This window comes from Hippoglossus hippoglossus, chromosome 3, assembly GCF_009819705.1.
Source record: "Hippoglossus hippoglossus isolate fHipHip1 chromosome 3, fHipHip1.pri, whole genome shotgun sequence".
Classification (NCBI taxonomy): Eukaryota; Metazoa; Chordata; class Actinopteri; order Pleuronectiformes; family Pleuronectidae; genus Hippoglossus; species Hippoglossus hippoglossus.
The window spans coordinates 8,532,233-8,559,156 of record NC_047153.1 but is presented as its reverse complement, the minus strand read 5'-3'; the positions used below and the strand labels follow the sequence as shown (position 1 = coordinate 8,559,156).

At 40.5% G+C, this 26,924-nt stretch overlaps 1 protein-coding gene and 1 long non-coding RNA gene across 3 annotated transcripts; both read right to left on the bottom strand.

Annotated features, from left to right (window-relative positions):
- Positions 1-59: 59 nt before the first annotated feature.
- Positions 60-26,361, bottom strand: ly75 (lymphocyte antigen 75). 2 transcript variants are annotated; one of them, XM_034579493.1, is made up of 35 exons: positions 25,964-26,361; positions 23,754-24,125; positions 21,870-22,043; positions 21,536-21,697; positions 19,352-19,471; positions 18,204-18,344; positions 17,168-17,371; positions 16,571-16,734; positions 16,228-16,332; positions 15,463-15,551; positions 15,135-15,304; positions 14,458-14,663; positions 13,607-13,749; positions 13,191-13,269; positions 12,813-12,884; positions 11,752-11,866; positions 11,510-11,545; positions 10,765-10,934; positions 9,576-9,643; positions 9,373-9,449; positions 8,921-9,057; positions 8,278-8,386; positions 7,983-8,143; positions 7,519-7,648; positions 6,967-7,187; positions 6,727-6,889; positions 5,972-6,136; positions 5,753-5,875; positions 5,371-5,556; positions 5,032-5,255; positions 4,710-4,917; positions 4,325-4,498; positions 4,122-4,238; positions 2,754-2,936; positions 60-2,112 (listed from the first exon to the last, which is right to left on the bottom strand). In XM_034579493.1, exons 1-35 carry the CDS (start codon positions 26,049-26,051, stop codon positions 1,937-1,939), a joined length of 5,232 nt encoding a protein of 1,743 aa, XP_034435384.1. In that variant the 5' UTR covers positions 26,052-26,361; the 3' UTR covers positions 60-1,936. The 2 variants fall into 2 exon arrangements, with proteins under 2 accessions (XP_034435384.1, XP_034435393.1); XM_034579502.1 differs by having other exon boundaries at positions 1,836-2,112; positions 5,753-5,871; positions 5,974-6,136; positions 25,964-26,360.
- Positions 22,232-22,628, bottom strand: LOC117758167. The gene is made up of 2 exons (XR_004613244.1): positions 22,486-22,628; positions 22,232-22,280 (listed from the first exon to the last, which is right to left on the bottom strand). It is a non-coding gene; the product is annotated as an uncharacterized LOC117758167 (long non-coding RNA).
- Positions 26,362-26,924: the final 563 nt, after the last annotated feature.

Below are 26,924 nucleotides of genomic sequence, written 5' to 3'. Positions count from 1 at the left end.
GGACAAGGGTGAAAAAAACAATGAGATAACGACATGGAAAAGGACTGAAGACAAGTTGAAGACAGGTCATTTTATTAGAAGGATGTTGTACCTGATTTGAGCCGATAGATCTGTTAAGCAGTGGTGGGAAAGATAAAAAAAAAACAACACACCCACCTTTAACATTTGGTTCACACCTTGTATGTACGAGCCGTATTGAGGCTTTTCCACAAAACAGAGAAAAACTCCGGCTTTTGACATTCAAACCAGTCGGAGCATCTTTGGTTCGTCCTTGTTACAAAACAAGCATCACATCATTACAAAGCTTTTACAGAAAAACAAAACCCAGTGCAATTCCAAGAAGAAAAACAAACTCTTCAAAACCTCATTGTGCTTAAACATAGTGGGAACTGAAGCTCCACGACAAATTAAAGTGCGATCTTGCTCAGTAGTCGAGTGCATAGTAAAGTCAGATCCGAGAGAAAATACAAAACAGAAATCAGACAAACCCTCCGGTTCATTTTCAGGCTAAGATTCTGTGGCATATTCGGCAGAACCAGAATCGGAACTGCGAAAAACAGTTATTAATAAATCAGGTGAATTAAAAATAATCCAGTGGCTTAGAAACACAAATGATCTCCTGCAGTTATGACGTTAAAAAGGCACAATCAGTGAGACGTGTTTCTGCTTATTTTAAAGGCACAGACAGTTCTATTAAAATTGACCACAGTGCAGCATCTCAGGAATACGATGAAGAATCAGGTTCACTTAAAGGAAAGAAACAATCTGAGATTTCATGAATAAAGTCATATTAAAAGAAGTTTTCATAGTTTCACTCAAAAAAAGTTGGAAATTTAAGGATTTTAAGTCATAATATTACGAAATTAGTAATTATTATAATATTTTATATTTTACTTTAGGTTTCACAAATAACAAAACCCTTCATTTTTTGGCTCATCACTTTATCACATGTTTCTAAAACAGTGAAAGAAATTGAGTATTCTGAAGAAAGAACCACTTGGAGGAGGAAATGTTTGGTAGTGGTCGACTTTAAAGTTAATGTTTACATCTGTGGTAAACTCAAAGAGGTTTCGTAGTTTCTTCAGAAACAATAAGATTGGTTCTCCTTGTTGCTTATTTCCTAAAAGATGTTTTTATTCATCTATTATAACTTAAGTTTTCTCATTAAATTACGACATTATTCTCGAAATCTCCAATTTTCTTTTTTCATATGGCCCAAATACTCCGTCATACATTTAAGATACTTTCTCACCAAATACAATTAAACGTTGAAACAAAATTCCCAAACCTGAGTTTTGTTTTGGGGCCGAACTTGTGAGGTGAGGTCTGAGCAGCACTGTGCGATTATTTAAAGGTGAAAATATATAAAACATTTAAAGTAGAAAAAACTGTACTTTGAGAGGAACTGTCTATTTTATTTGATTTCAATACGTCGTAGAAAACACTGTCTGAAGATGAAAAATCAATTTGGAGAAGATCGTATAACAAATAGTTTGTTTACTATAAATAAATAACTGCTCAGTTGGGGGCCTCTCGTACATCAGTGCAATTTAACCCTTTTAAGGCTGAATGGGAGCGTAAGACAGGTTTAGTCTATTCGTTGCATATTTCTGTGAATCAACTCAAAATCTTTTCTTACAGTCTAAAAACAAAACAGCCTAAATTTATTGAAAACATCTCGTTAACGTCGTCGATCGTCCCTCACCACGGAGAATCAGCCGGAGTATTTACATTCAGCATCTAAAATGTCCCAAAACTGATATTCACAAACAATATTTACAGTTTCAAACAGAAATCTAGGAAGCGCAATAGCTTGAGCGGGAAAAAATAAATAATTTTAAAAAAAGGGGGGGAAGGACTGAATTTGCTCTTTCTTAAAAGTACTAAAATAGACACAAGGCAGGCTCATCTACTCCCTGAGGCTGTGGACTTCAGCTCAGTCAGCGCCCGTTATAATACTGGTGGTGTCGAACTCGTCCAGCGTCCTCTCGTAGCGGACCGTGGAGGGGGAGAAAGATCTTCTCTTCTTGTAGACGATGAAGCCGATGACGGCGAGGAGAGCGAGGAGGATGATGATGAAGAAACCCAGCGCCACAGGAGCGCCTCCAGACCCTGAGCACACGGGAACGAAGGGAAGTCAGTTCACTGATCGAGATGTGACTGTGTCTGTGCCCTGAGTATCCTCTGCTGATCCTTAATGTGTGACTGAGACTGACTCAGCTGCCGTAGAGGGCTCTTCACAAAGCTATTACAGCAGTTTCTTTGATAGATAGTTGTATTTAGATGAAATGAATACATATAGTGACATAGAAGTCAAAATAAATTAGTTTTATACCGAGAAATCTCAGATTGTGCCAAAGCGCCAAACATAAATTAAAACCTCTATCACACTTTGCTCTGCTTCACTTTGTTAGAATAGAACGTAACACAGATTATGTCCAGATTGCTTTCACAGCGTTTATTCACTTTAAAATTGTACATTTCTTTGTTCCACCTTCATTTACTCTGACCCACTAACATCTAAACTGATGCTTACACCTTTGCAGAAATCTGTTCCCTTTATATAGATAGAGAGATTATTCATATAGACCCTGTAGCTGCAGAGAGAGACTCTTAATGTTTAGCTCTGTCATTTTTAAAAAGTGGAGGCTTCACCAGCTTCACTTCACAGAAAATATGGGCGTGGTCTCCAACTTGTCATCTAAAGCAAATAAGCGTATTTTCCCAAAATGCCGTGCAGGTGTGATACTCACTGGCTTCGGTTTTGCAGACAACACGACTGTTGCTCGCCTGGCAGTTGACAAAGTTCCAGATTCCTTCATCCCCTGCCATCATGACGGCACAGTGGGGCGCCGAATTCTTCCCAGTATCCAAGGCCTCAGGCTTCCAGTTAGAATAAGCCAGAGAGGAGCCGTCCTGCCAGGAAGCAGGCTTACCTTCATGGGAAAAAGAAAAACAAGGAGATACTAGTGGGAAGGAGAAAGGAAGGAGACTATCATCACCGTGGCACAGCACAAATGTCACGAACAATGTGTTTCTGTGCGATAACGAGTGTTAATATCAGACTCAAACAAAACACACAATCAAACAGTTGTGTTAAATAATAGGCTGTAAACATATATCACACCACCCAGAGGATGTGCAGCAACATTAGCAAATGTCTGGAGGTATTTTGCGTTTCTGTCCATGTAAAAATCCAACATTCGTTCTGCTTTAAGTTTAGTTTTTCACTCTCCACCAGCTCCTGTGGGAACGATCCGGCTCTTCACCTGCTACATATGTTCAACAGCTGGTCACTAACTTTGCCTGTTCGCTGTTTTGGTGCTGGTCAGGAAGGAAGGCTCAAAACAATGAGCTGAATGGTGAAGAGCATGTGTGAAAACGCTCTGGACCAATGGACTGACATTTTGTCCGACCAAAGGAGGAAGTCTCGCCCCGGATCAAACGTGGTTTGGTTTGTTTGCAGTGTGAAGACACTTTTTAAGATTGCAGGAAGTTGAGACAGCGTTAAACAGAAGAAGAAGAAGAAAAAGAAGAGGAAGCTGCTCGCAGGATTGTTTACAGACAAGTTAATGTTTGAAAGATGAGGACGTTTGTTTGGTGCATTCAAATTAGTGTCGAGTGCAGTAAAACCATAATGATATTACAGTGACTCCATTCAAACAGAAAGACATCAGACAGACATCCATCTACAAACCAATCAGTCAAGTAGAGGCGGATGCAGCCCACGTAGTTGATGATGACAGGACGTTCGTACGTCAAACAAAAGTCTTTAATATGCTCACAAAGTTTAAATGTGAAACCAAAACTAACCAGATCAAATGCAAAAAAATTTAAAAAGACATGAACCCTGGTTCAGACTTTCAGGAGCTAATGTAAAACGTTTGATTTAAGGATCCTGGTCATTGTCATAAGTGCAAACTAATGAAGAAATTTGGTCACACAATTGAATTTGATGTCATAATTCATAAGTTGACACTATCACTGTTTAGTGTTTTTATTTATTGACAGGTATTCCATGTGTTCTCTCTTTACATACAAAGTTTAACTTACTTCCAAGTTATGTTTCCTGTTCATTTTTGATTTAATTTGTGAACTTCTATATTAATCATGAGGTTTACCTTGAGTATCCATGTCCATGCCAAGCCACACACGGCCGGTGATGAGAGGGTCGTCAGTGATGTACTTTGACACAAAGTCGTTCTCTTCCTTGGTTTTTATGGTCAGCAGTTTAGCATCTGTCAGGAGAAAAGAAAAACAACTTGTGGCAAACAGTTGCTTCAGGTGAAAACTATTTTTATAAACTTTCATAGCTTTAACTCACCCATGCTCTGACAAATGCTGCTAGCATTCTCCTTGCTGTAGACGCTGTAGTTGTAGAAGCTCATGTCGAAGGCGTAACAGTGATCCTGATGCTGCACCCACTTGGACTTGCCTTTGGACGTATCGTCGCTCTGAGGGCAGCGATTGGACTCCGGGCCGCCGCTCAGTCTGGCTCCTGGTTTAGAACAACACAGAAACAAGATGGATGACCGGCACAGTCACTAAAAAGAGCAGTGGTCACCTGTTTATTTATTTAAAGTTTAGTAATACTGAACGTGTCCAAATCGTGAACAGTTCTTGAGATATGCGACAGATATTTCTGGAATTATTAGATGGATGAAAGAGCAACGATGGTGTTCTACATATACAACAGAGAGGTGTCTTACTCTGAGAGGAGGTGGTGATGGTGGTGGTGTAGCAGATGGCTCCATCTACCAGCGCATTGCAGCTGGTCTTCACCCAGGCGCCAGCAGGGGTTACAACAACACAGATGGCCTCTTGTTTATTGGAGCTCGAGTCCTCCTTTGAGTCAGAGAGGGTGGCTTTGTCGTCAAACCTGGTTCCATCAGACCACTCATAGGCTGAGCCGGTCGCCTGCATGGAGAGAGAAGCTGTCATGTCAGCCCGTCTGCCTGGCAGCTTAAGTAAATCATAAAACTATGAGTTTCATGATTTAAATCTCAGATTTTGGTTCAGCTAAATTCTTACGTCCTGGTTCGACAGGCCGATCCAGAGCGGGAAGCCGTCTGTCTTGGCGATGAGCTTCACATGTGCATTGTGCTGGATGTCATGGACACTTGCCAGGTGGCCTCCACGCTCACCACACTCTTCCAGGGCCTGGTACCAATTTAACTTACGGGTCACAACATTGTAAGTCAGGTTACCGTAATGCCGGAGATCCACGGCTGATTTGTTGTACTCCTGTTTTGGTTCTTGGGAGGAGAGGATTTAAAAACACGCAAGATCAATTTTAGGCATGAAATATTTCCTGTGATTATTATACGTGATATATAATGTTAATTATGACGGCAAATGCAATACACCAACCATTGTCCAGTTTGCAGGTCACTATGCTCCTTTGTTTGAACTCTTTGAAAAGGCCTGCGTTTGAGATGAAAAGCCATTCGCCCTCAGTGGTGATTCCTGCCAAGAACGGTCTGTCTACAACTGGTCTGCCACTCGCCCAGTTGGAGTATTGGACATTTGTGCCGTCATACCACTTCGTCAGGTTATCTGCAGCGGAACAAAATCAATATTAACCCTCGTATAAGGACATAAATCTCTGATATTGAGCCAATAAGCTGGGTTAAGGTATCCTTAACCCAGCAAAGCAGAACCTGATACCTGACAGTTGCCTGTTACAACTGAAAAAATAGAAAATAGTCGTGTCTACAACAGAGATTAGTTGTGAAAGTGATAAAATACCAACCGTTGTTGTCTTTAAACAGGCCCAACCAAACAAACTGGGCCAGGGATTGAAACGGTAAGAGCTGCTGCCTGATGAACTCATTCTCCTCTGCATTTCGTATAGTGAGGATCTCTGCATTTTGATCTGAACCACAAACACAGCATCATTAGCAACTGTTGCAACATCAGCCTGTTATAAAAAAAAGTTTCATAAGCAAAATAATGTAGAAAAATGTCTTACGAAGTTCTTTGCAGGTGTCTTGAATCTGTCCCTGGTCGAACTGCTCCCATCGGGAGGAGACCAGCTGGAAGGAGTAGCAGTTGTTCTTGAAGGGGACCCAGTTTGGACCATAAATCTTATGGGGGCATTTCACTGCAACGTCCTCCGGTGTGATGATGGTCTTCTCTGTAATAAATGCATAAATACGTTCACATATTCATTCAGATACTTTCAAAATGTGAATGCTTGCCAACATGAACAAAGAGGCAGGGAGAGGAAAACCTGGAAAGTTACTTAACCCTCCGCCACGTTGAGGAATCTTTGGCTTTTTTCGGTTTATATTTTTATAATTTTGGTTGAGTTAATACACAAGGCCTATTCAACCAGCGGCCTGCGGGCCAGATACGACACCAGAACATTTCTATGGCCGACAAGACAGTCTGCAAGTCAGGCTGACGTGTGTGATATTATAAAACAAAAAGGTACATATTTGATTAGCCATGTTTTGAGCCGCTCCCGTTCGCCTTCATTTTCTGTCTTCACCCCCTGGGTGGGGCTGGAAATGCACGCACGAGAGAGAGAGAGAAGAAGAAATACTGACTGATTTCTCATGTCACTCCTCTACAAACAGTATCTAGTTGTCATGTCAGATTCTCCCAATCATCTTTTTAAAGTGAATATGATGTAAAGGAGCTTCCTGCAGTAGCGTATGAGACTGACGAATCAGGAAGCACACCAGGCGTTTCTGTTCATCTGTATTCTACATCTCCACTCACTGTGTTGTTTGTGGCAGATGGCGCCTCCTAGCGTCTCCTCACACTGCGTGGCTTTCCAGAAGCCATCGGTGTCCAGGTAGACGCATGAGCCACTGGTGACGTCAGACGACCAGCGATTGAACACAGTGTGGCTGTGGTCGGTCCAGCGGTAGTGGATCCCATCCTGAAACACAACAGGAAAAAGGTTTGAGAATCCTGTAGGAACAGTGGATTGTTCAGCAGCCTTTCTTTGGTACTTACATCTTCGCTGAAAAGGCCGATCCACATGGGCGTGCGTGCTCGGCTCACGTGCACGGTGAGGATGGACTGGAAGAGGGTGTCGGCCACACTTGCCAGGTCCATGTTCTGAGTTCTGCAATGCTCCAAGGCCTCAAACCAGGTGAGGTTTTTGGCAAGCAGCTGGACGGTGTTGTTACTGATTTGGAAGGGCTCTGTTTGGACGTGGGGCTCCTCGACTTTATCTGAAATGAGGAAGCCAACTGTTAAATGCAAAGTATTTATCTGGGCAGCTGATGTATTTTATTGGAGAGGTCACAGTAGAGACGTCGACATTGCAAGCCGGGCACATTATGTCGAAGGCCACCAGCACCATGACAGTTTGCCATGCATTATTTACAGGCATTTCCCGGTCAACCATTATCAGGCATCAAAGTCTATACTTAATAATCAAACTAAAGTTTATGACTAACCTTCGCATGGCAGACATAGACTAGCTGACTAAGCTAACTGGATTTGAGTTATGGAGCAAGATCTTGATCATAAAGTTCTATTGAGTGTTGAATGGAGATTTACCTGCATAGTGTTGGCAAACAGCCACATTCTGAAACTCTGTACAGGAAGAATAATCCCAGGTACCCAGCATGGCAGAGTTGGGGTTATTGATCAAATACACACACAAATCCATACTCTCTGGATCCCATCTCTAATAAAAAAAAAAAAGAGGGAGAGAGTACAAAGAGAAATGTGGTCAAGCATTTTCATCTGTTCTTTTACTACGAGGGATCATTGTCCAGGTGTAACAATAAAGATCAGTCAGGGGCTGTGACACGGACGAGATAAAACAGAAGTCATTTATTACACGAAGATTTCGCCACCAGTTTAGTATTTCACTAGTATAACACAGTTGAACAGTTCAAAAGAAAACTAAATTGAGGTTTGACTGAACTGACATTACTTAAGGCATTTCTGAAAATCTCTGATGTGTTCAGTCAGTGGAGTTCTTCTTCGTTACAGAAATGCAGTTAAAGTGAACTTACGCTGATTTGTATCGCCTTGTGCATGCCCAGGAGCAGGGGGTTAAAGTTGAGGTAGTTGAGTGGCGACTCGTCCACCCACTCAGGCTCCTTATGTTTGATTTTCAGACCAATCCAGATCCTTTCCTGATTTCTCATGCCCGGCAACAGTGAGGTGAGGAAATCTAAGAAAAACATATCCAATATAGTACAATCATTTTTTTGGGGGGGTTGTCTGTGAAACTATTATTTCTTATTAGAGCAGATGAAATAATAAAACTACAGAAACACAGAACTAGAACCACGGCAGTTCTCTCACCTTGCTCCACCTGATCTGATATTGTGACCAGGGTTCCTCTCACCGACTGACATTCCTCATTGGCATAACTGAATGATACGGGCTTCGTGCTGCTCATCAGGGTGTAGCACTGAAATCAAAGAAATCAGCATTGATGCCTTTCAGGTTGCATATGAATGTGTTATACTGTGCTGTATACTTAAAGCTGCCTTCACACATACACTGAACTCTGGACATGCTCCTGACATTTTACAGAGGGGACGTTTGTGAGAACACAAATGTCAGAGGGAGCCCAGATGGACAGAAGTATAAATATTTCAGGATGAAAATGACTGTTTCCGGATGCAGTGTTTGGACCCTATTTTTCAGACATTTTGCAGAGTTCATGTCTGGAAAAGGCTTGAATGATGTTAACCATTTATCCTGAGCCTGTGTTAAATACCCTAGACAGCACTACATTTTTGTTTTGAGTGTCGTCTTGTTATAGTTTGTACAGACTTCATCGTCTCTCAGGCGGTAAATAAATAAACAATTTCAAAAAGAAGCCATAGCTCTTAAGTTTTATGCTGCGTAATTTCAAAAGCAATTCCAGCTAAATTATTCAAAAGGTTTCAAGAAAAAGATCATAATAATGGGGGTGAATCTGTTACGTCATGTTAAATACCTTGTTTCTGAAGGATTGAGATTCATTTCCACAGGGAAGTCCTCCAGGCTGAGGCTCCAGAGGTTTTATCTCGACTGATGTGATGTTGTGTCTCTCACACACAAAGGACAATCGCTCTTGGCAACTCAGTTCGTGGTCTGAAAAAAAACAACAACATTAGACAGTGAATGTGCACATTAGTGGAAAAACAGAATGTTAGCGAGTTTATTACGAATCAAATCAACTAACGTGCATCACCTTTTTTTTTTTTGCTCTCTGTGAGAATTAAATCAGATTACTTCTTGCTCATTTAACTTTTTTTTAAATCTACCTTCTATGCTGCTTTGGAAAAATATTTTAAAACAGCAGAAAATGCCAGACCATCAATCTACTCACCTCTTCATTCAGTATGTTTTTAGAGAAAACATACAAAATTTTGAAATCAAACACATTCACATATGACATTCACTCACTGGGAAATTTGACTTCAGGACTGATGGAGATGCATTTGCCCAGGAAAGCGGAATGGTAAAAGAACATCTGGGAGTACCTATAAACACATAACATACATAATTTCAGTCTCACATATTTATATAGAGGTAAGTGTCACGACTACCTGCTGGTTTATTTGTGTTTGTGCAACATAAACAGAACGGGTGTGACTGTGTCGCCTTACGTCATGGGAAATATCCGCCCAGGCTGGGTCAAATCAAGCCACCAGTTCTGCTGAGGAGAACTTGATATCTGCAAACATAATCACCGCATAATAAAAATCATATAATCCAGCTGGAGTAGTATACATTAGAGCGCAAATCTCCACCAAGGCCCAACAGTCCCCTTAAATTCAATCAAGCTGAACCAAACTGCACACACACACACAGATATAAATTCCCTAAATATGCCTGATTTTTTTCTAAACCAAAATCCATTAATTATTCCCTGGGAAAACTGTGAAAATATTGATAAATGCTGGCACTGTAAAAGAAAGTAAAACATGGGATTATAGAATCAAACAACTCAATATCCATGGTAACATAAGGAAAATCATTGTTATGCTAAATGCTTTGTTTGATTGCACTTGACCTACATTGGGAGCTTTCCAGTGAGTCACTATTGCACATTGATAAATGATGAGGACTCACCAGAGACCAAATAAAAACAGAAGAGTCCAAATTGATGCAGAAGAAGCTGAGATGTTTAGATAAGTTATAATAAACTGTAAGGAACATGTTAGTAAACCTTTATAACAGTGATGATGGTATTTTTAGTGGTTAGCTGGGAGGCAGAGTTTACTTTATAGTGTGTATTATGTAATCTCTATTCTACTGCTTGACTGCGCCCACTTGTTCGTGTTCATGAGAACAGTGACAGACCAGAAGGTTGTGGAAAGACTTTCCTCAGTCATAAGACTCGACAAATCAATTAAAGAAGCCGATGGTGGAAGAAAAAAATAAACAGGACGAAAAAACCACGAAGAGAGAAAAAAGCAAGGAAGCGAAATTCCAATTTCCTCCAACTGCGACTGAAATCACATTGAGTCATTGCTCTTTGCTCTCTAAAATAACATGTGCATTGTTCATTATATTGCATTATTATTATTATTGTATTTTATTAACATTCCCTTTGTCTCAGTCAGTGTCTGTGTTTGATTAACAGTGACTGGCAGGCACACACGAACAAACTTGCATTGTAGCTTATGTGACCCCTTTACACAAGATTTGACAGATTATATCAAAATGACGTCTGCTTCTGTCTGACATCAACTGCACATTTTGAGATGTATATCTGCCACTGTTATCAGTGTAAACACGTGACACGTGCTGTCCCAGTCATCACCTGGCCACTTACAGACTCCAGTCACTTACATTTTTCATGTACTGGTGGATCTGTAGGGCGGCTCTGGAATTACTTGGTGAAGCCAGTTTGCTGCCACTCGCGCCGCAGTAGAGCCCCGCCTCTTCAAAGGTTAGCTTAGGCTCCTGAATGAACCAAAACTCTGCTCCATCGACGAAGATAGAGGTCTCATGGTGCCCCCCTGAAGGGCACAACAAAGAGCAGACATGTTACACCCAGTCACAGACATGCACGGAGAACATGATTCTACTACAGGCTTTCTGTACCGTGTTCCAAATCAAATAAAAAAACTTTAAAACCTTATTTTGTATAAATAATTCCTAGCACCAGAACAAATCAGTGGGATTGCTGAGCAGGGCTACAGTCACTGTTAATACACATGCATATAAAGTGAATAAGTGAGAAACTTGATAAATGGACTTACTATTATACCATTAATAATTTATTTATTAATATCAGAGTTTACTAAAATTGACACGAGTTGATTAGTGTGCCAATTACCATCTCTACTCTTAAGCCCTTTATAAATTCAATTCAAGAGAATTGAATAACTTTTAAGTTAATGTTTGAGGAGACAAAATTTAATGCTTTCGACACTTTTCACAATATGCAGATACCCTTTAATTGAAAATTGTCCGAGAGAAATCGTGGATCAAATCAATTCTGGCCACTGACAGACAGAAAACTACTTTATAAACTCAGATTCAAAAGATAGTCCGACTTTGAATATAGGTTCTGGAAAGATTCGGTCATTACCAGGATTGTACCAGTCCGGTTTCTTTAGAGTCTTTCCTGTTGAAGCATCAATGAAGAGTGAGTTAGAAGCAGACCATCAATTTCAGCATGCAAACAACAAGCTAATATGGAATTCAGGCCCATAAGGTTTTTAAATGTGAAAACATCACTTTATTTACTTCATGACTGTTTTGTATTAAACTATACAAATAATTCAACTACTGTATTGCCACGTTCGATCTTACTTGTATGTATAATCTTACCTCGGGGTATTTGGCAGACCCACTCCAGCCTGGCATCACAGTGAAATGGTACGGCATAGAAAGGTAAAGGATGGTTTATCCCCAGCAAATAGTGTTTCAACATGATCCTTGTTGTCTAATGAGGACACAGATTCAACACAAATGTTGTCAGAAAGAAAAGAAAGAAAGGAGCTTCACAACGGTGACATTACACAGTTCAGAGATAGTTTCAGCAGAGAATGTCTCTGTGACAACACAATCTCTGACCAAGACAACCTCAATAACAATGAAGGTCATTGTCTGAGTGGCAAGATAAAAATGTTTCTTAAATGGAGGGAAACAGTGAGAGACGGTCAGCTGTCACTCCCACCGTTCTGTCCCTTCTGGGATTTTCGTTCAGTGTAGAATGGATTTTAGCTGTAGCTCTTCTCATCACTCCTACAATCAGCTGCTGCAAATGGTCATGATCATAAACTGCATATAAAGATGGACGACGTGTCTCCACTTCCTCCCACTATCCAGAAATAAAGCCAAAATACCCTGGATACGAACAATGCCATCTTGTGCTGATGACATTTGGAGCCAGAGTTTGCACAGTGGCGATCAGGGGGGGGGGGGGGGCACGTAAACAAGGTCCTGCACTGAATCACATGTCAGTCTTCGATTTAAATCACAACGTAATGAATTAAAACCAATCTTATCTGAAACTTGGACACTTGGACATATATCAGTGTGATAAGAACGACCGAAAACATCAAAAACCATCTTTGAGAAAACTTAATTTGACTTTTTAGTTTAGTTCGATCACCATCCAGCACCATAGAGGTGCCAGGGTTAATGACCTACACTTAGGGAGCTGTCATGTCGTCCATCTTTAGATACACTCTATGGTCTTGATTCCCAGATCAAGCTTCACAACATGGAAAACTATCTAACAATGAAAATAATTGTGGAAGCAAAGCATGTATTAACGTAAGCCATAAGTGACTTTAAATTAAATAAATCATAACTGGAGATGTAAAGGGAGACTAAAAGCAGGACAAACACATATTCATAGTGTAGAATAAATCTACTCAGTCCACCTTGAATGCAGTGCAGTCCCGACTGTATGAATCATCCTCATGGAAGCGATCGAATAAAACCTCCCGAGATACCTGTTGCAAACACATTGAGTAAACAGAGAGCACACTCAGAAATACGTGCAACATGGCGAGATTATTCTATGCAAAGCAGATATGATGTGCTCAAGACAAATAATGTTCCCGTTTCAGCTGCAGGCTTAGACACAAGGTAATATGGGAAATAAAAGTCATGCACAGATCCCTTTTTAAGAATAACTTTAAGAATTCACCAAATGATATTGACATTGTAAGATCCACAGTAATGTGTATGTCTTCTCGGGATGTGTTAGGCTGTGGTTTAGGCTTTATAATAATAATATACACTCTAAATTTACTCACAGGCCGGCCGTCGCTCCACACCCAGGATCGATCGGATGGGTTTCTCCTGTTCAGGCCGACCCAGAAGAACCGATTATTGCTGCAACGAGAACACCAGAGCAAACCACCAACACTCAGGATAAGAAAAAGATAATAAAACTAAAAGGAGAGGGCATACCTTTCCCAACAGTCTTACATTGCATGCAATCAAGTTACACCAAATGTCACACACTCATAGATATTAGTTCCACAAATATGTTGGATTTTTTTTTTCCATCAAGATCCATGAATTACTCCCTGGTAAATCAGTGAAAAGGTCAAATGTCTTGCAATGTTAAAGAAAGCGACCACGAAAATCTGCTAAGGAACGAGTGTGTCTATGAAGGCTGAAGCAACAACGTCTAACAATAAGTTGTACAATAGACACTTGTGCACACCTGATGGTTTCTCTCATGATGCTGTGCAGGGTCCTCATCTCTGCATTATTCGTGAAACTGGGCAGGTTGGCTCCCAAAGCCTGACAGAACCTCTGGGCTTCCTCCCAGGAGCGTTTTCTGCTCAGCCGCTCCTCGTGGAACACCTGACAAGAAAAACAACAGCAGCTACTAGCACAGCACCAGTGGAGCAGCAGACACTGGAAAACATGGTACAGAAAGCCAGTCCAGACGCCATGGTCATTGCATTTGTATAGTGACAATCTGTAACCATGAGAAAACAAAGGGGATCAGACAGATGATAGACAGTAATGTTTTTGTTTTGTAATGGTTTGTGCTTTGTTTGAGTGAATAGTGATTCATAATCTACCCTTCTCGGATTAAAAAAAAACATTAAAAAAAACTGATAATTGTCCTTTTCATATCATGTATTCTTCCTTGTCAAATCCTGCTGCCTACAGTTCCCACAATGCAACTTTGCTGCTAAGGGTTGAAGGTCCGAGATTTGTGTGTGTTACGCTAGTAGCGGCCTATGTAGGCTCCAACAGAGGGGCGGGAACTACAAAAGTCTGATAAACAAAATGTTATTATCAGTCTTTAAGTCTTTGGTTCCAACTTACACCGACTAAAAGGACATCTCTTGAGGCTTATAACAAAAGGCTTTGATTCACTTTTCTGCTTAAGCAATAGAACTGGGCAACATCTGGACATTTATTTTGATGTTGGTGTAAAAATCTGTGGAATTTCCTGCCTTTTACAATTTCTTAGCACATTTGCCGAACCAATATGGCTCCTAATGGTGGAAACAGTCAACATGACACTGACCAGACATTCAAAGACACAGCCACACACACCTTGTAGCAGTATTTCATGTCTTCTCCGGACACCCATCCAGTCGGACAGCTGGCATTGGGGTTCAGCTCTGGCTCGGTGGGTGGGAGTGGGACTGGACCGATGTAATTTCTACAAATGGTGCCGGCCTTAAACATGGCGCAGTTCTTCACTTCCCACTTGCCCAGGGGGCGGGCAGTGGAAATCACAGCACAGCTTCCATGCAGATCTGAAATACACATGTAGGTGAACCACTGTAAATTTAGAATATAGTTGTTTTTAATCATATAGATTACATGAACTTTAACATAGATTAAAAAAATCTAATGTTTTATATTAATATTATATATGTACAAAAAGTGTGTGGGCATCCTGTCTTGATAAGACTGACGACTGAAAACTGATGCAGTTAACAAACCTTAAACAAACTAGAGCGGCAAAATATAAAAGTCATTGGACAGAAAATTCTAACCAAATATTTTAAAGTAATTATGTTTTATGGTTTGAGTCTTGTGTTATATTAAACTGAATATCTGGATTTTGGACTGTTTATCAAGACATTTGATGACAACATCTTGGGCTTTGGGAAAATGGAATAGACATTTCTCAAAATCACACTTGAAGCCGCCACCAGAAGATGGTAAATTGTGGCCATGAAGCGATGCACATGGTCAGCAACAATACCCAGGTTTTTACAAACCTGGTTGAAACCAGCCCCAGTTGGTGTATGTTAACAAACGTGTGGACCCGTCCCGGCCCAACCACTGGTATTCTCCAGTGCTGTTAACGTCCTGCAGGCCCATCCAAAAATAGCGCGGTTCCTCACTGATGTGCTCTCTGAGAAGACTGTTGATAAAGGCCTGCTCGAATCTAGACACAAAAATAATATATCAGTGAACTTTTCTTGCCCAAAGAGCAGCTAAAATTGTGTTTTAAAACAAAGGTCTTCTTTTTGAAACGGCATCAAAAAGGATTCACATGGGCAGCAACTGATGAGTGTCAGGGCCGCCAGCGGAGCAGACTCCTACCTGTTTGTTATGGTGATGTTACAGCGATCTTTGAAGGAGACTTGTTCCGTGTTCACTTTATAACAGGAGTAGCCATGTCGCCTCCAACCCTGAGGGATTCACAGGATGAATTAAAACACATTTACATTACAAGTAAATACTCACTTCAAGCATAGTCCTAGTTCTGATACACATCCACTCCTCTGCGATGCATTTGGATTGAGAATTGTCAGGACTCTGTTTTTCCCACCAACTATGTCAGATTTATTTTTTGCATCTGCACATTTCTTCCATTTTGGCAGTAGCTGCCTACACAGCTACAGATAATATGGTGTATCACATTATTTATACTGTATTTTTATTAAGCTTCTTTTTATATATTGTATTATAATGCACATATTTTTTTACAACTTGTTATTTTATACTCTTACCTATATTTTGTATTTCTGTTTATTGTTATTGTCTTGATCTATATGTATTGGAATGACTGTAGCAAAATGCAATTTCCTGCAGGAATAAATACAGTATTTCTGATTCTAACATCTGCCTTTATCCCCTTAATGACTCAAAATCTGACCTCGACAGCAAGTCATCCTTCAAGTACACACTGATACGACGGCTTCATTCTCCGTCACAGTTTCATGATGATTCTTAACGTGCGCATGTAGGTCATGCACACGATGTTCATGTGTGCAAGGACAGATATCCCTTCTAAATATACAGTATATATGAATAGACAAAAAGATAACATCTGACAGAAAGTTGGGTCATGTAGATAATACTTACATCTTTAAAGGGACATGCCGATGTCGCTGCTTCCCCGACCTTTCCCTTTGTCTGACACATAAAAGGTAGCTTCTCTGTACATCTCCCAACCCGCCACCCATGAGACTGCAGAGAACAGAGACAAGGGTTTGAACAAACTTGTTCAGAAGATATCACACACACACACACACACACACACACACACACACACACACACACACACACACACACACACACACACACACACACACACACACACACACACACACACACACACACACACACACACACACACACACACACACACTACAGGTAGGGTTACAGGAAAATGCATGCCCTCACACCCACATCAACAAACACACACCTCTCCTGAGTAGAACACGCAGCTGGTGTCCTCAGTGGGCTGGACTGGTTCATTTGGGCCCCAGAAGGTGAAGGTGACAGGTGCCTGGTCAATCCACTGGAAGACCGTCGTTGGGTTCATGTTGCGACCGACTAGACCGATCCACACATCCAAGAACTTGCCATCTGACGGACCATAACGCAAACACGAGATCAAACATCTAGTGACGGATATATTTTAAATCAAACAGTCAAGGCAGGCTCACATTCTGTAATCCACATTTCCACCTTTTTTAGTAGTGCAAGTAAAACAAAAAAAAGAAATCTAGAAGTGGCGACTGAAGTGAAAACTAACACTATGCCAGAAATTGAGAGAAAAACATCAAAATATCGTGAGAGAAGGCAAATCACATCAATCACAATTGTCTATCAGCTTCTCCTTGGGGATCCTGAGGCATTCCTAGACCAGGATATGTACCCCTGGGTTTCAATTGTTCCCCGTCGATGTGAAGGAGCAGCGACTCTTCTGCAAGCTCCCCCCGATTTGTCCAAATTACCACTTTAGGATTTAACCCCAAGAAACATTAAATTAGAAACTTGGGAAAAATGAGATATTTACCAGCATGAAAACTGGCGCTGATCATCTCTTTGCTGTCAATGGTGTGGAGACTGGCCAGGAAGCCTTCTCCTCCTCCCTCGGTTTTGTTACAGTGCTGCTGGGCGTCTGTAAAGTTTCGAGGCTCATCCTTCACCAACTTGTAACACCAGCCGTTCCACGGGACCCAGCCGACAGCACACACTGTATCTTTATATACAGAAGACTCTGTAGAGAGGGAGAAGGAAGGGTACGTTATCTCTACATCCCCAAATCACAAGTTGTACGACATAATATATCATTGGACCCTCTAGAATAGATAAACATGAAATAATATTTATTTTAAATGTCATTTTTTTGTTCTTTTTTTTTTTGAAGAAAAAGAAGAAGAAGATGAAGAAGAAAAGGGTACACACATATATATGTATACATATATATATATATATATACACATTTTAGCCTCACTACTGGGAATCTCGGGCTGCGAAGGTCCTGTCACTTCATCTGTCAGCTGGATCCAACCACTGGTTGGGTGTAATGTATGAACCTATGGGCCACACAATGTGTTGGATCTATGGATGGCAGTATTGATTATTGCTTTGCTCAGGAATATCTCTATAGGATGGATTGCCATGAAATTTGCTACAATTTGCTATTCAGCCTCCCCAGTGGATAAAGTAAATCGATTTTTCTTGCCACCATGAGGTTTGTTTCTGGAAATATCTCAACACAACAAACTCAAATTCCTCCTAACTGCCATGTCAGCAGTGTGATTGAGATACATGACTGATACACAAAGTACTTGATATAGAAGCGCTGTGTAAATGTGTGAATAGATGAATGTCACCTGTAAAGGACTAGAAAAGTGCTATATAAATACTGTCCATTTATCATCTTTTCCATTCTTTTATTGCATAAGTAAGTAACAAGTATTAGGATGCAATCGTAAACATTTAACTCAAAGCACCACTGTCCTGAAGTACAACCTCTCTATTACTCCTATTTAAGTACGATTCAGACGAGTTACTCATGCAGACGGCGAGGGCAGCAGCTAACCTACCTGTGGTTGCTGTGCTGGAGGCATTGATGCTCTTCTTGCAGATGTACGGCAGACGTTTGTTGCACTTTGCAGATTCAAAGTTCTGCTTGGAGTTCAGGACTCCACAGTCTGATGCTGCTAGTGGGACGGTGGATGGCATTCCTGTAAAACACATTCCCACGCACAATGAGTAGAATGAAACCACACAAGGATTGTGACAGCAGAGCAGAGGAACTGTATTTACCACCGAGTATCCGTTCGGCTTATCAGAGGAAGAGAATTGTTTTATGCTGCAATAGTGGTTAAACATAGTGCTGCAAGCTGCAACACTGACATGTAGTAAATGACAGCAACCACAAAGAGCTCCTATCAGTGGAAAGACAGATGGCTGCAGTAACCTTGATGTTCAAGCTGCAGTGAAAACAGCAAATATATTACAATAGCGAGAAGGCCTGTCATTCAGTACTTTTAATGGGTTATTCAGCAATGCTAACAACCCTGATGCTACACTGTGTCCAATAAACCAGGCACAATGAGTTTCTTTAGCTTTAACACTGGCCTCATTGTTTCTCTGACTGACACCGAGTCACAGTTTATAGAATGACAGCAGCAACAGCAGATCACAGCAGGATGCAGCTTTTGGAGAAGCAGGTGTTTCGGGCAACTGAAACTGCGTCACTGTGGTTTAAGCTCAATTTTCATCTAGAAGTTATGTTTTATGTTTGTTAGGTGAGTTATGGAGTCTGTCTCCAGCACTTTCACTTTTTGATTAAAAAGGATATTTTGTGGCCAATTCCAACCGCATGAGTTTGGTCTTATCTACTTTCAAGCAAAAAGCTGAACTAGAGTATTTTCAAGTATTATCAATAATTCGTGGCCTGTATAAAAGTTGGCACATGAACTTAATATTAAAATATAACACAGTAATCAGTGTAAACATTTTTAAAAAATGAGCATCAGACATCTTAGTTCAAAACCACTACACTTTAGCAAAGCACATTCTCACAATTTTTTTATTTTATCAGCTGCTATGACCCTGAATTTTCAGCGGAATTCTCTTTTAAATTTAATAACACACTTGGTCATTAACACTGAGCAAATATTAAAAAGTAACACAAGGGAAAGACAAAGGGGCAAAAAAAAAAAAAAAAAGGTATGAGCATCATTACCTTGTTCCCAGCGCAGGAAGGAAAGAGGGGAGCCATCTGACCACTGCCAGCCCTGAGACGTGTCTAACTGGTGAAGGCCGATCCACATCCTCTCAGGCATTCTGCCAAGGCCGTCCAGTACTGCACATCACCACACAGAGGGAAGGAAATTTAATAAAATTATAAGTCTATTGCAATATGAATCATCACGATCACACAGAGCTGAGAGAATAATACAATCATACACAAACGAGGGGATTCACAACAAACTGACTTAGGAGAGAGAAAAGCAGAGAGTAAAGGCCAAACTGTAAAGGAAGACTGTCTAGAATCTAAAGTGGTGCGACACAGGCCAAATCAAAATCTGTCAAGCATCTTTTACACAGAGATTCTGCCTCTGCATCTTTACACAGAACCAAACTAAACCGACATGTTCCCGACGCAGTGTGTGATTTTAGAAAGAATGCTGGCATTCTGGAAACAGAGGCGTGACGTGTGACACAACAACACCAGTGTCTGTCTCGACAATCCGGCTCTCCCCTTTACCCCCTTTTGGGGAAACTCTGCGACTTTGACTGGTCATAGCTCCTTTAATATAGAACACAGAGAAAATGGTTGCCATGTCGTTTTTTTAAAGCTCTTTTCCAGCTCTATATTTATTTAAATATTTGCAATCCCCAATATAAAACTGTGTAACAGTATCACGAGCAATTATATCAGTAAAGTTGAATTGCAAAAATATATTTTAAATTGGTAATAATTTTTATGAAGTTAGCTTATAAGTTGCAGCGGTAGTATTGAACGATAAATCCGCTATCACCTTATCTTGCTCAAAAACTGTATTTTATTTTATCGGCCTCTATCTACTATCAGTCGACCTCTAGTTCTTCCTCTTGTGATCGGAACTCTCAGGGTGGATATTAATACCAGGTCTGAACAGATCCATACAGAACAGGGAGGTGGAATAAAGGTGCGACATTTGCAATGTGTAAAACAAGGTACTGATGGAAGTTTTGTCAAAGGAAACACTTCTGATGTGTGTTTTTTTTACTTCCCAAAGCAAGACAGTGGCCAGAGTGTAACAAATACAAAGAAGCAGCAACGGATATTTTCAATGCGAGACATGTGACATCCTCAAGCAGGTTACAATAATAATCATTCATTCCAAAAATAAACTTTAAAACCAAAACCAGTGCTGCTGCTTCTTTTTAAATTATTTTTAAATATCTCTAGTGCTCAAGCTTGTCTAACTTGTTTTCAGTTGATGTCTACGTGATAACTTATGATGGGCATGACGACGTAAATGGAATGGAATGAGAAACAAAGGAGAAATGAGAAACAGAAGAAGAAGAAGAAGAGAAAAAAACAAACGTGTGTCAACATCAACACATCCAGAATGTGTCAGTAGTCAAGTGCAACCTTGCGTAATGGATCTGCAGTAACAAAATCCCGGACCTGATTTAGACTGAACGTCTGCAGATGGTTTGCAGAGCAACATATGAGGTATAGGTGTTAATGAGGTAATGCCTTTACTCACTCAAATAGAGTTTAAAAAAACAAGTAATGATCAAATGAAATAAAAACATAACACTCACAGCCATGGGGAGCTATGGGTGTAAAACATTAAAGAAAGTAATTCCAGATTGCATTCTACATGTCACCCAGGAAAAACATTATTTCTGCGGAATAAAACTTTAGGGTAGAAATGCATCTGTTAATCAGTACAAAAATTATCATATGTGACATTGTGGAAATTTATAAAAACCTTGAAAAACAGCTATTTTGTGTGGTGTGAATAAAACAAATATTACTATTTCTGCTTCTTTTCTTCCCATAGTTTGTGACAGGAAAGGAGCTGCACACATAATGAAACTATTTCCCTCTGAGTTTTCAGGCAGTATAAATATGGTCACTGAACACACTGCCCTGTTGATATATTTAGAATAGGGCTTATTTTTAGTCATTATTTCCCTTCAAAAATAGCAATAAAAAACTCCTGCAACGTAATTATTATTGCAGTTTTAATGTCCTAATTAGGTAGTCCTGTCATATCTGAGCATGTGATTGAGTTGATGCAGAATTCAATATGTAACGAAGCTAATGACTTCAACTCATTTTGTGTTTTTGATTTGTTAACTGGCTGAGAGGAAGACGGATGAGGACAAAGAAGGAGGTGAAGGAGTGGTAGCATCGAGTCAATCTTACGAGTTTTAGAATGGAGATCATCGGGCCCCGTCAGGCTGAACAGATCCGCCCCCTGACTGCGACACGAAGCCAGAGCATCCTGCCAGGTCACAGTGGCAGTGGATACAAACTCGTAACAGAATTCCCCTTCTGGCCCGGCAAACAGAGTCTGACAACCCTTCTCTGTAAAGTCAGAGAGACAGAGTGAGTTTGAGTGTGTGTGTGTGCTGCATGTATCTTAACAGAATTTATTAAAATAGGAATAGTTTAAAAGAAAAATATGGCTCATAATTTCTCCATATTCATTTCCAAAATGATTAAAACATGACTAATACTAAGATAAAGTGCAACGTGCCTGGTGTTAGACACTGTCCCTTTTTTCTTTCCTGGTCATAGTCGGTGGAGGTGGCACACCAGGAGAATCCAGGGGAATCTGCATCGGGGAGGCAGCCATGATGCCAACTGCCATTGAATTTGAAGGGGAAGTCACAGGGTTTGCCATCAGAGTTTCCGTTGATGGTGTGGACAACTGCACAGAGAGGAGAAGTGAACAAAGAGCAGCGTCAGATTTCTGATACGCCTCTTTCCAAGGAAAAACCAAGTCTCATTACCGACACCAAAGACATCCTCTTCTCAATATGCTCAAACACACATCGAGCAGATAAGGCCCAAAAGTGAAACCAAAACTATCTCAGATGGAAACAGAAGGGTTTTTTGGGGGAATAATTTGTATATAAGTCGTCAATAACACACAAAGACAGATGACCTGAATTCAGGATTATATTTTTCACTTTCACTTCTTTTCACATTTTCAACATTTCCATTGATTTCTAATTCATCGGATCTTGATGAAAAATAATCAAGTCTGTTTAGGGGACTGATATTTATGAGTGTGTGCAATTTGGTGCAGATCCAAATAAAAATCTGGATCTGGTGAATTTAAATGTGGTTTCATGGAGGCATTGTTGGACCTTGGCAGATGTGTGCGCTCTAGTGAGGGTCATTCTAGTTCAATGTTTCATTTCTGCAAACGTTAATGATGAACGATGACTCTACGGGCGGCTCGCGGTAAACTTGCATCACATCCTGAAGGAGTGTGAAAAAGGAGAAATGAAACTTTCAAGTGAAGAAGACGTGAGAGAATTAAGGAATCAAACTCATCTTCGTGCAGAATATGAATAAAGTGAGTTTGTTGCTTCAAAACAGAAAGAGACACAAGAGAAATAAAATACCTTATTGTGGAAAAACAAATTTTGTTTTCAAATTTTAGATTTACCAGTCTAGGTCCTTTACATTTCTTTAAGTATGCTTTATTTAAAGAAAGCATATAAAACAGCACATAAATGAGTGTTAAAAACCTAGAATCCTTCCATATGTGATCAAACAGTGATGTAAACAGAACTAACACCTAATGCCACTGTACATCTTATAAATGATAATCATAAATTCAAAAGCCACACTTTCCTTCTCCATTCTTATACTGTTGACTGCATTATACAGAGAGCATAATGAATAATGCTAATAATTCAACATGGCTTTCAAGGTGCCATTATACCCATGAAGCGAAAGTGAAAGTCAGCTTAACGCTCCACTGCACCATAGAGACCTGCTGCATATCTCTGTTCTGCACATGTGATCTCTGAGGAATTCCCCCAAATCTCCACAGCACACATGGTGCTGCTTCCCGGCATCACAGTGTAAATAACTGACTGTAATGACCACGATGGGAAGGGTTAGGATTCACCAGTACACTAGGATTGACACAGTTGGTTTGAATAGACATTTTAGGGAGCTAACAGTGCGTTAGATAGTGTCAACCGCTCCTGGTGTGCACTGGATTTTTTAATTTGTTTATTTTTCTTATTGTGACACCCAGGAAAACTACTGGAAAACTACTGCCGTGCACTTTAACTTCCTGGGCGACAGTAAAGCAGTACAAAATGCACCTGAACCTGTTTGGTCATGTGACGCAAATGCCAACACTTGTATTTACAAGACTGTATCACAAAGGTGGGGTCATTGCACATGCAATTCAGGAGGCGAATCCTCTGGCAAAATTGAATGTGTTGTAGTTTAATGTGTGCGTTTAACTTTCAATCCTCCACTGATCATTTCCACCAGCATGAGTCAGTCCTCAGAGCAACATAATGGTTTCCTCGAGCGTGGACTTTGTGCTGTGCTGGGATCGGTGTGTAAGCTTTCTGTCTCTCAGAGAGAAGAGAATGGAAACCACACTCACCACGGTACGGCCTCTGGCAGATGTCGTCCTGCGACCCTCCTCTCACCCAAGAATCATTAGTGTCCCGTTTGGTTGCAACTTGGCCTTCGTTCACCGCCAGGCCCATCTGATAAACAGTGGAAACAGCCCCATCCAGACAGCGCCACGACAGCGGGATGTTGGTGCCACAGTCAACCAGGGACAACGCTTTGGATTCTACCAGCAACGCCAAGCAGGAGGACGAGGCCACGTGGAAGAGCCAGTGACCCGAACCCCACTTCCACATCTGGGACTTGCTGTCTGCATTGCAAGGGGTGAGGTTCAGTTTTGTTGAGGCCCCTGTGCCCAGGCACTTCCCTGTGCCGAGGTGCTGGATGGTGAAAGCATCCTCATCTGTGATGAAGGGACATGCAGAAAACACACACATATGACCTCAGCTTCACATCGAAGGAAAGAGCCATCAGTCTAAAACGATCACTGAGGTTACAGGATGCCTTTAGGTTGTGCGCACAAAACTCACAAACAAAAAATAGTGATCAGATAAAAACTTAGAGCCCCACGGATTTATCGGTTTATCGGATTTTTGAAAAGATGTGCTTTTATGTTTGCATGTTATGTTTAAAAAGATCCATATACTTAAAAAAGGTCTATATATTTATTTGTATTTGTATCTTTTTAATTATAGTTATTTATAATAAAGTTTGTGGTTAAACTGTAAAATATCTAACTTCGATTTCATTTATTTGTCATAAGGGTTTGATAAAGAATATAAATATTGGTTGATATTTCAGAACCAGAATTTGTTCTCTTCCTAATATCAGTGTCGGTAACGCCCCCGGAAATCCATGGAGATCTGGCTTTATAAGGAAGGCTCACATTATAAGAAAATACCTGATATGATTTAGTAGATATATTTATCATATAAACATTTGGTTAGGGGGGTCTACAGTTTTTCAACAAGAGACTAATCATGGGGGACAAAACAAATTCTGATAAGAAAAACAATGCTGATCATCTTCATATTTCCTGGACTTTCAATTCTTTCATTAGGGCAAGAAACTGGCAAAGAGCTGAAATGAAAGTAGGTGGATAAGAAACTGCTCATTCGTGCCGGATCAATACAGAGCACAACGAGGAGATGGCTGCAGATTAACCCTCCAACCGAAGACATTTTAAGACCTACATTTGAACAACGTATAAAATACCAGAAATAAAATAGATTTATTACTCTGATTATGTATCACATTGAAGTGTTTGGGAAACTGTGTATAACCCACTATGATTCATGCATATAAATGACCCTACACCTACTTTATAGGGCTCTTTGATCCCAGACGGAAACTGTGAGTGGAAATGCTTCAATGTAAGACTTTGAAAAAGATCATACATATATACATATATATATATAAATATGTGTGACTGAAGAGTTGAAGGGACAAAAAAAACTGGAAATATTCATGACAGGTTCCAGAAGAATAGGAAACTGTGAATGTTTCACTGAACATAAACAGCAGATACATAATAATGTGTATGAGCTAGATCAGTAATTATCACAATTTCATTTTCATCAATAGCAATATTGCAAAAGTACAATATATATATATATATATATATCAATATTGTATATTTTGAAAAAACAGTGAGGACTGTTTTATAGTTTATTGTTTGTTTTTAACATTTTCTTTGATATTTGTTATTTTGTTTTGTCTTGTTCTGTGTTACTTTATTCACGTGTTTTTTTGTAAAGCACTTTGTAACATAGTTAAGATAAGTGCTTTAGAAATTAAGTTAAGTTTCGTTATTATTGATCCACCTCGGATTTGATCACAACCTTCACGCAGGAGCAAAAATACGCCTTAAAACGTAAAGATAAATCATAACGTGATATTTATCGTGATATTTATCGACACTAGCTGATGAGAACATGTTTATTCTGACATGACACCGACGCACGTCGCTGTGGCGGATGAAGAGATGAGCGAACACGGAGTTCGATGTGTCGCAATAAGGTTTGACATTAAATCTAATTCACTGGGGGGGATGGGAACCAGTTAACCAAACCAACTAGTTAACTGGGTTTGTGTTTACCGACCCAAGTTGTTATTTATCAACCCGGCTGAGGGCTGAGTGTGAGCGGGGACAGAAACGGCTTCGTCACGGTTGAATAACAACATGGTGAAGGAGACGGAACCGAAAGCAACGCGTCGCAGCTCGGAGCCGGAGCTACTCACCGAGACCGTGGACGTTCGCCGGAGACCAAGTTCCCCAGAAAACAGTCAACAAACAAAGGCGAAGACAGGCTCCGGATAACGTCAGCATGGTCCCGGGCTCGCTATTTTTTCCCTCGGAATCATACAGGAGAAGCCGTCCGGCGAAAGAAGTCCCGCGACGTGACGAACCGACCGAGGACCGAGGACCGAGCTGGCGAACCGAGAGAGTTCAGGTAACCGAGCCGGTGAGTCGTGCCCCGCTGTCAGCTGAGTGTCGTCCGCTGTCCCGCTCCCGCCTCGCCGTCAAGCTAACGGCTAGCAGGCTACACGGCGACACTTCCTGTTTGACTTGGAAAATAAAAGGCAGGAAGAAACGACTTCCGCCTGGATGATTAATAATGTTTTTTCCCCCGTCGGTCCCATTCTTGTGAACGCGATATCTCAAGATTAGCTCCAGAGAATTGATTCACTCTTGGTACAAACATTCATCTGGACTCAGAAATGGACTGATTCAATTTCGGTGGTGAAAGGGTCACAATGGCCTCTAAAAACAAGTTTTACATTGTGAATGTGATATCTACAAAGATAAAGACATTGTTTATGGTTGACTAATGCTTTGTATCAGGTGTTTCCCTCTAAGCCAGAATCTGTTTGTGTGTATTTTCTAACTATGCTGTTTTTAATAATTCACCATGTTGTATGAATGCAGTGATTAAGGTACATGGCATAAAATCGAAGAACAGTCTCCCGGTGGCCACTTAGACATATTTTATTTAAACTTCCTGTGGCATTCCTGGGAATTTTGTCCGATTATGCCCTTTACAAGACCTCGGTAGGTTCTGTCAACTAAAAGACATGGACGTTGTTGTTAAACATCCATCAACTGCTGAGCTCAGTTGCTTTGTATTGAGGTAAAACAATGCTCATGCTGTGTGCTGATAAATTAACTTGTGCTTGATTTCTTCTATTTCTTAGACTTCTC

Excerpts from the sequence above, each read along its gene's own strand:
- ly75 (XM_034579493.1), bottom strand. The coding sequence starts at position 26,051 with ATGCTGACGTTATCCGGAGCCTGTCTTCGCCTTTGTTTGTTGACTGTT. Across the intron at positions 13,270-13,606 it reads ATCATGAGAGAAACCATCAG|CAATAATCGGTTCTTCTGGG; the intron begins GTGTGCACAAGT and ends TTCTCGTTGCAG. Across the intron at positions 2,937-4,121 it reads CATGGACATGGATACTCAAG|GTAAGCCTGCTTCCTGGCAG; the intron begins GTAAACCTCATG and ends TTTCCCATGAAG.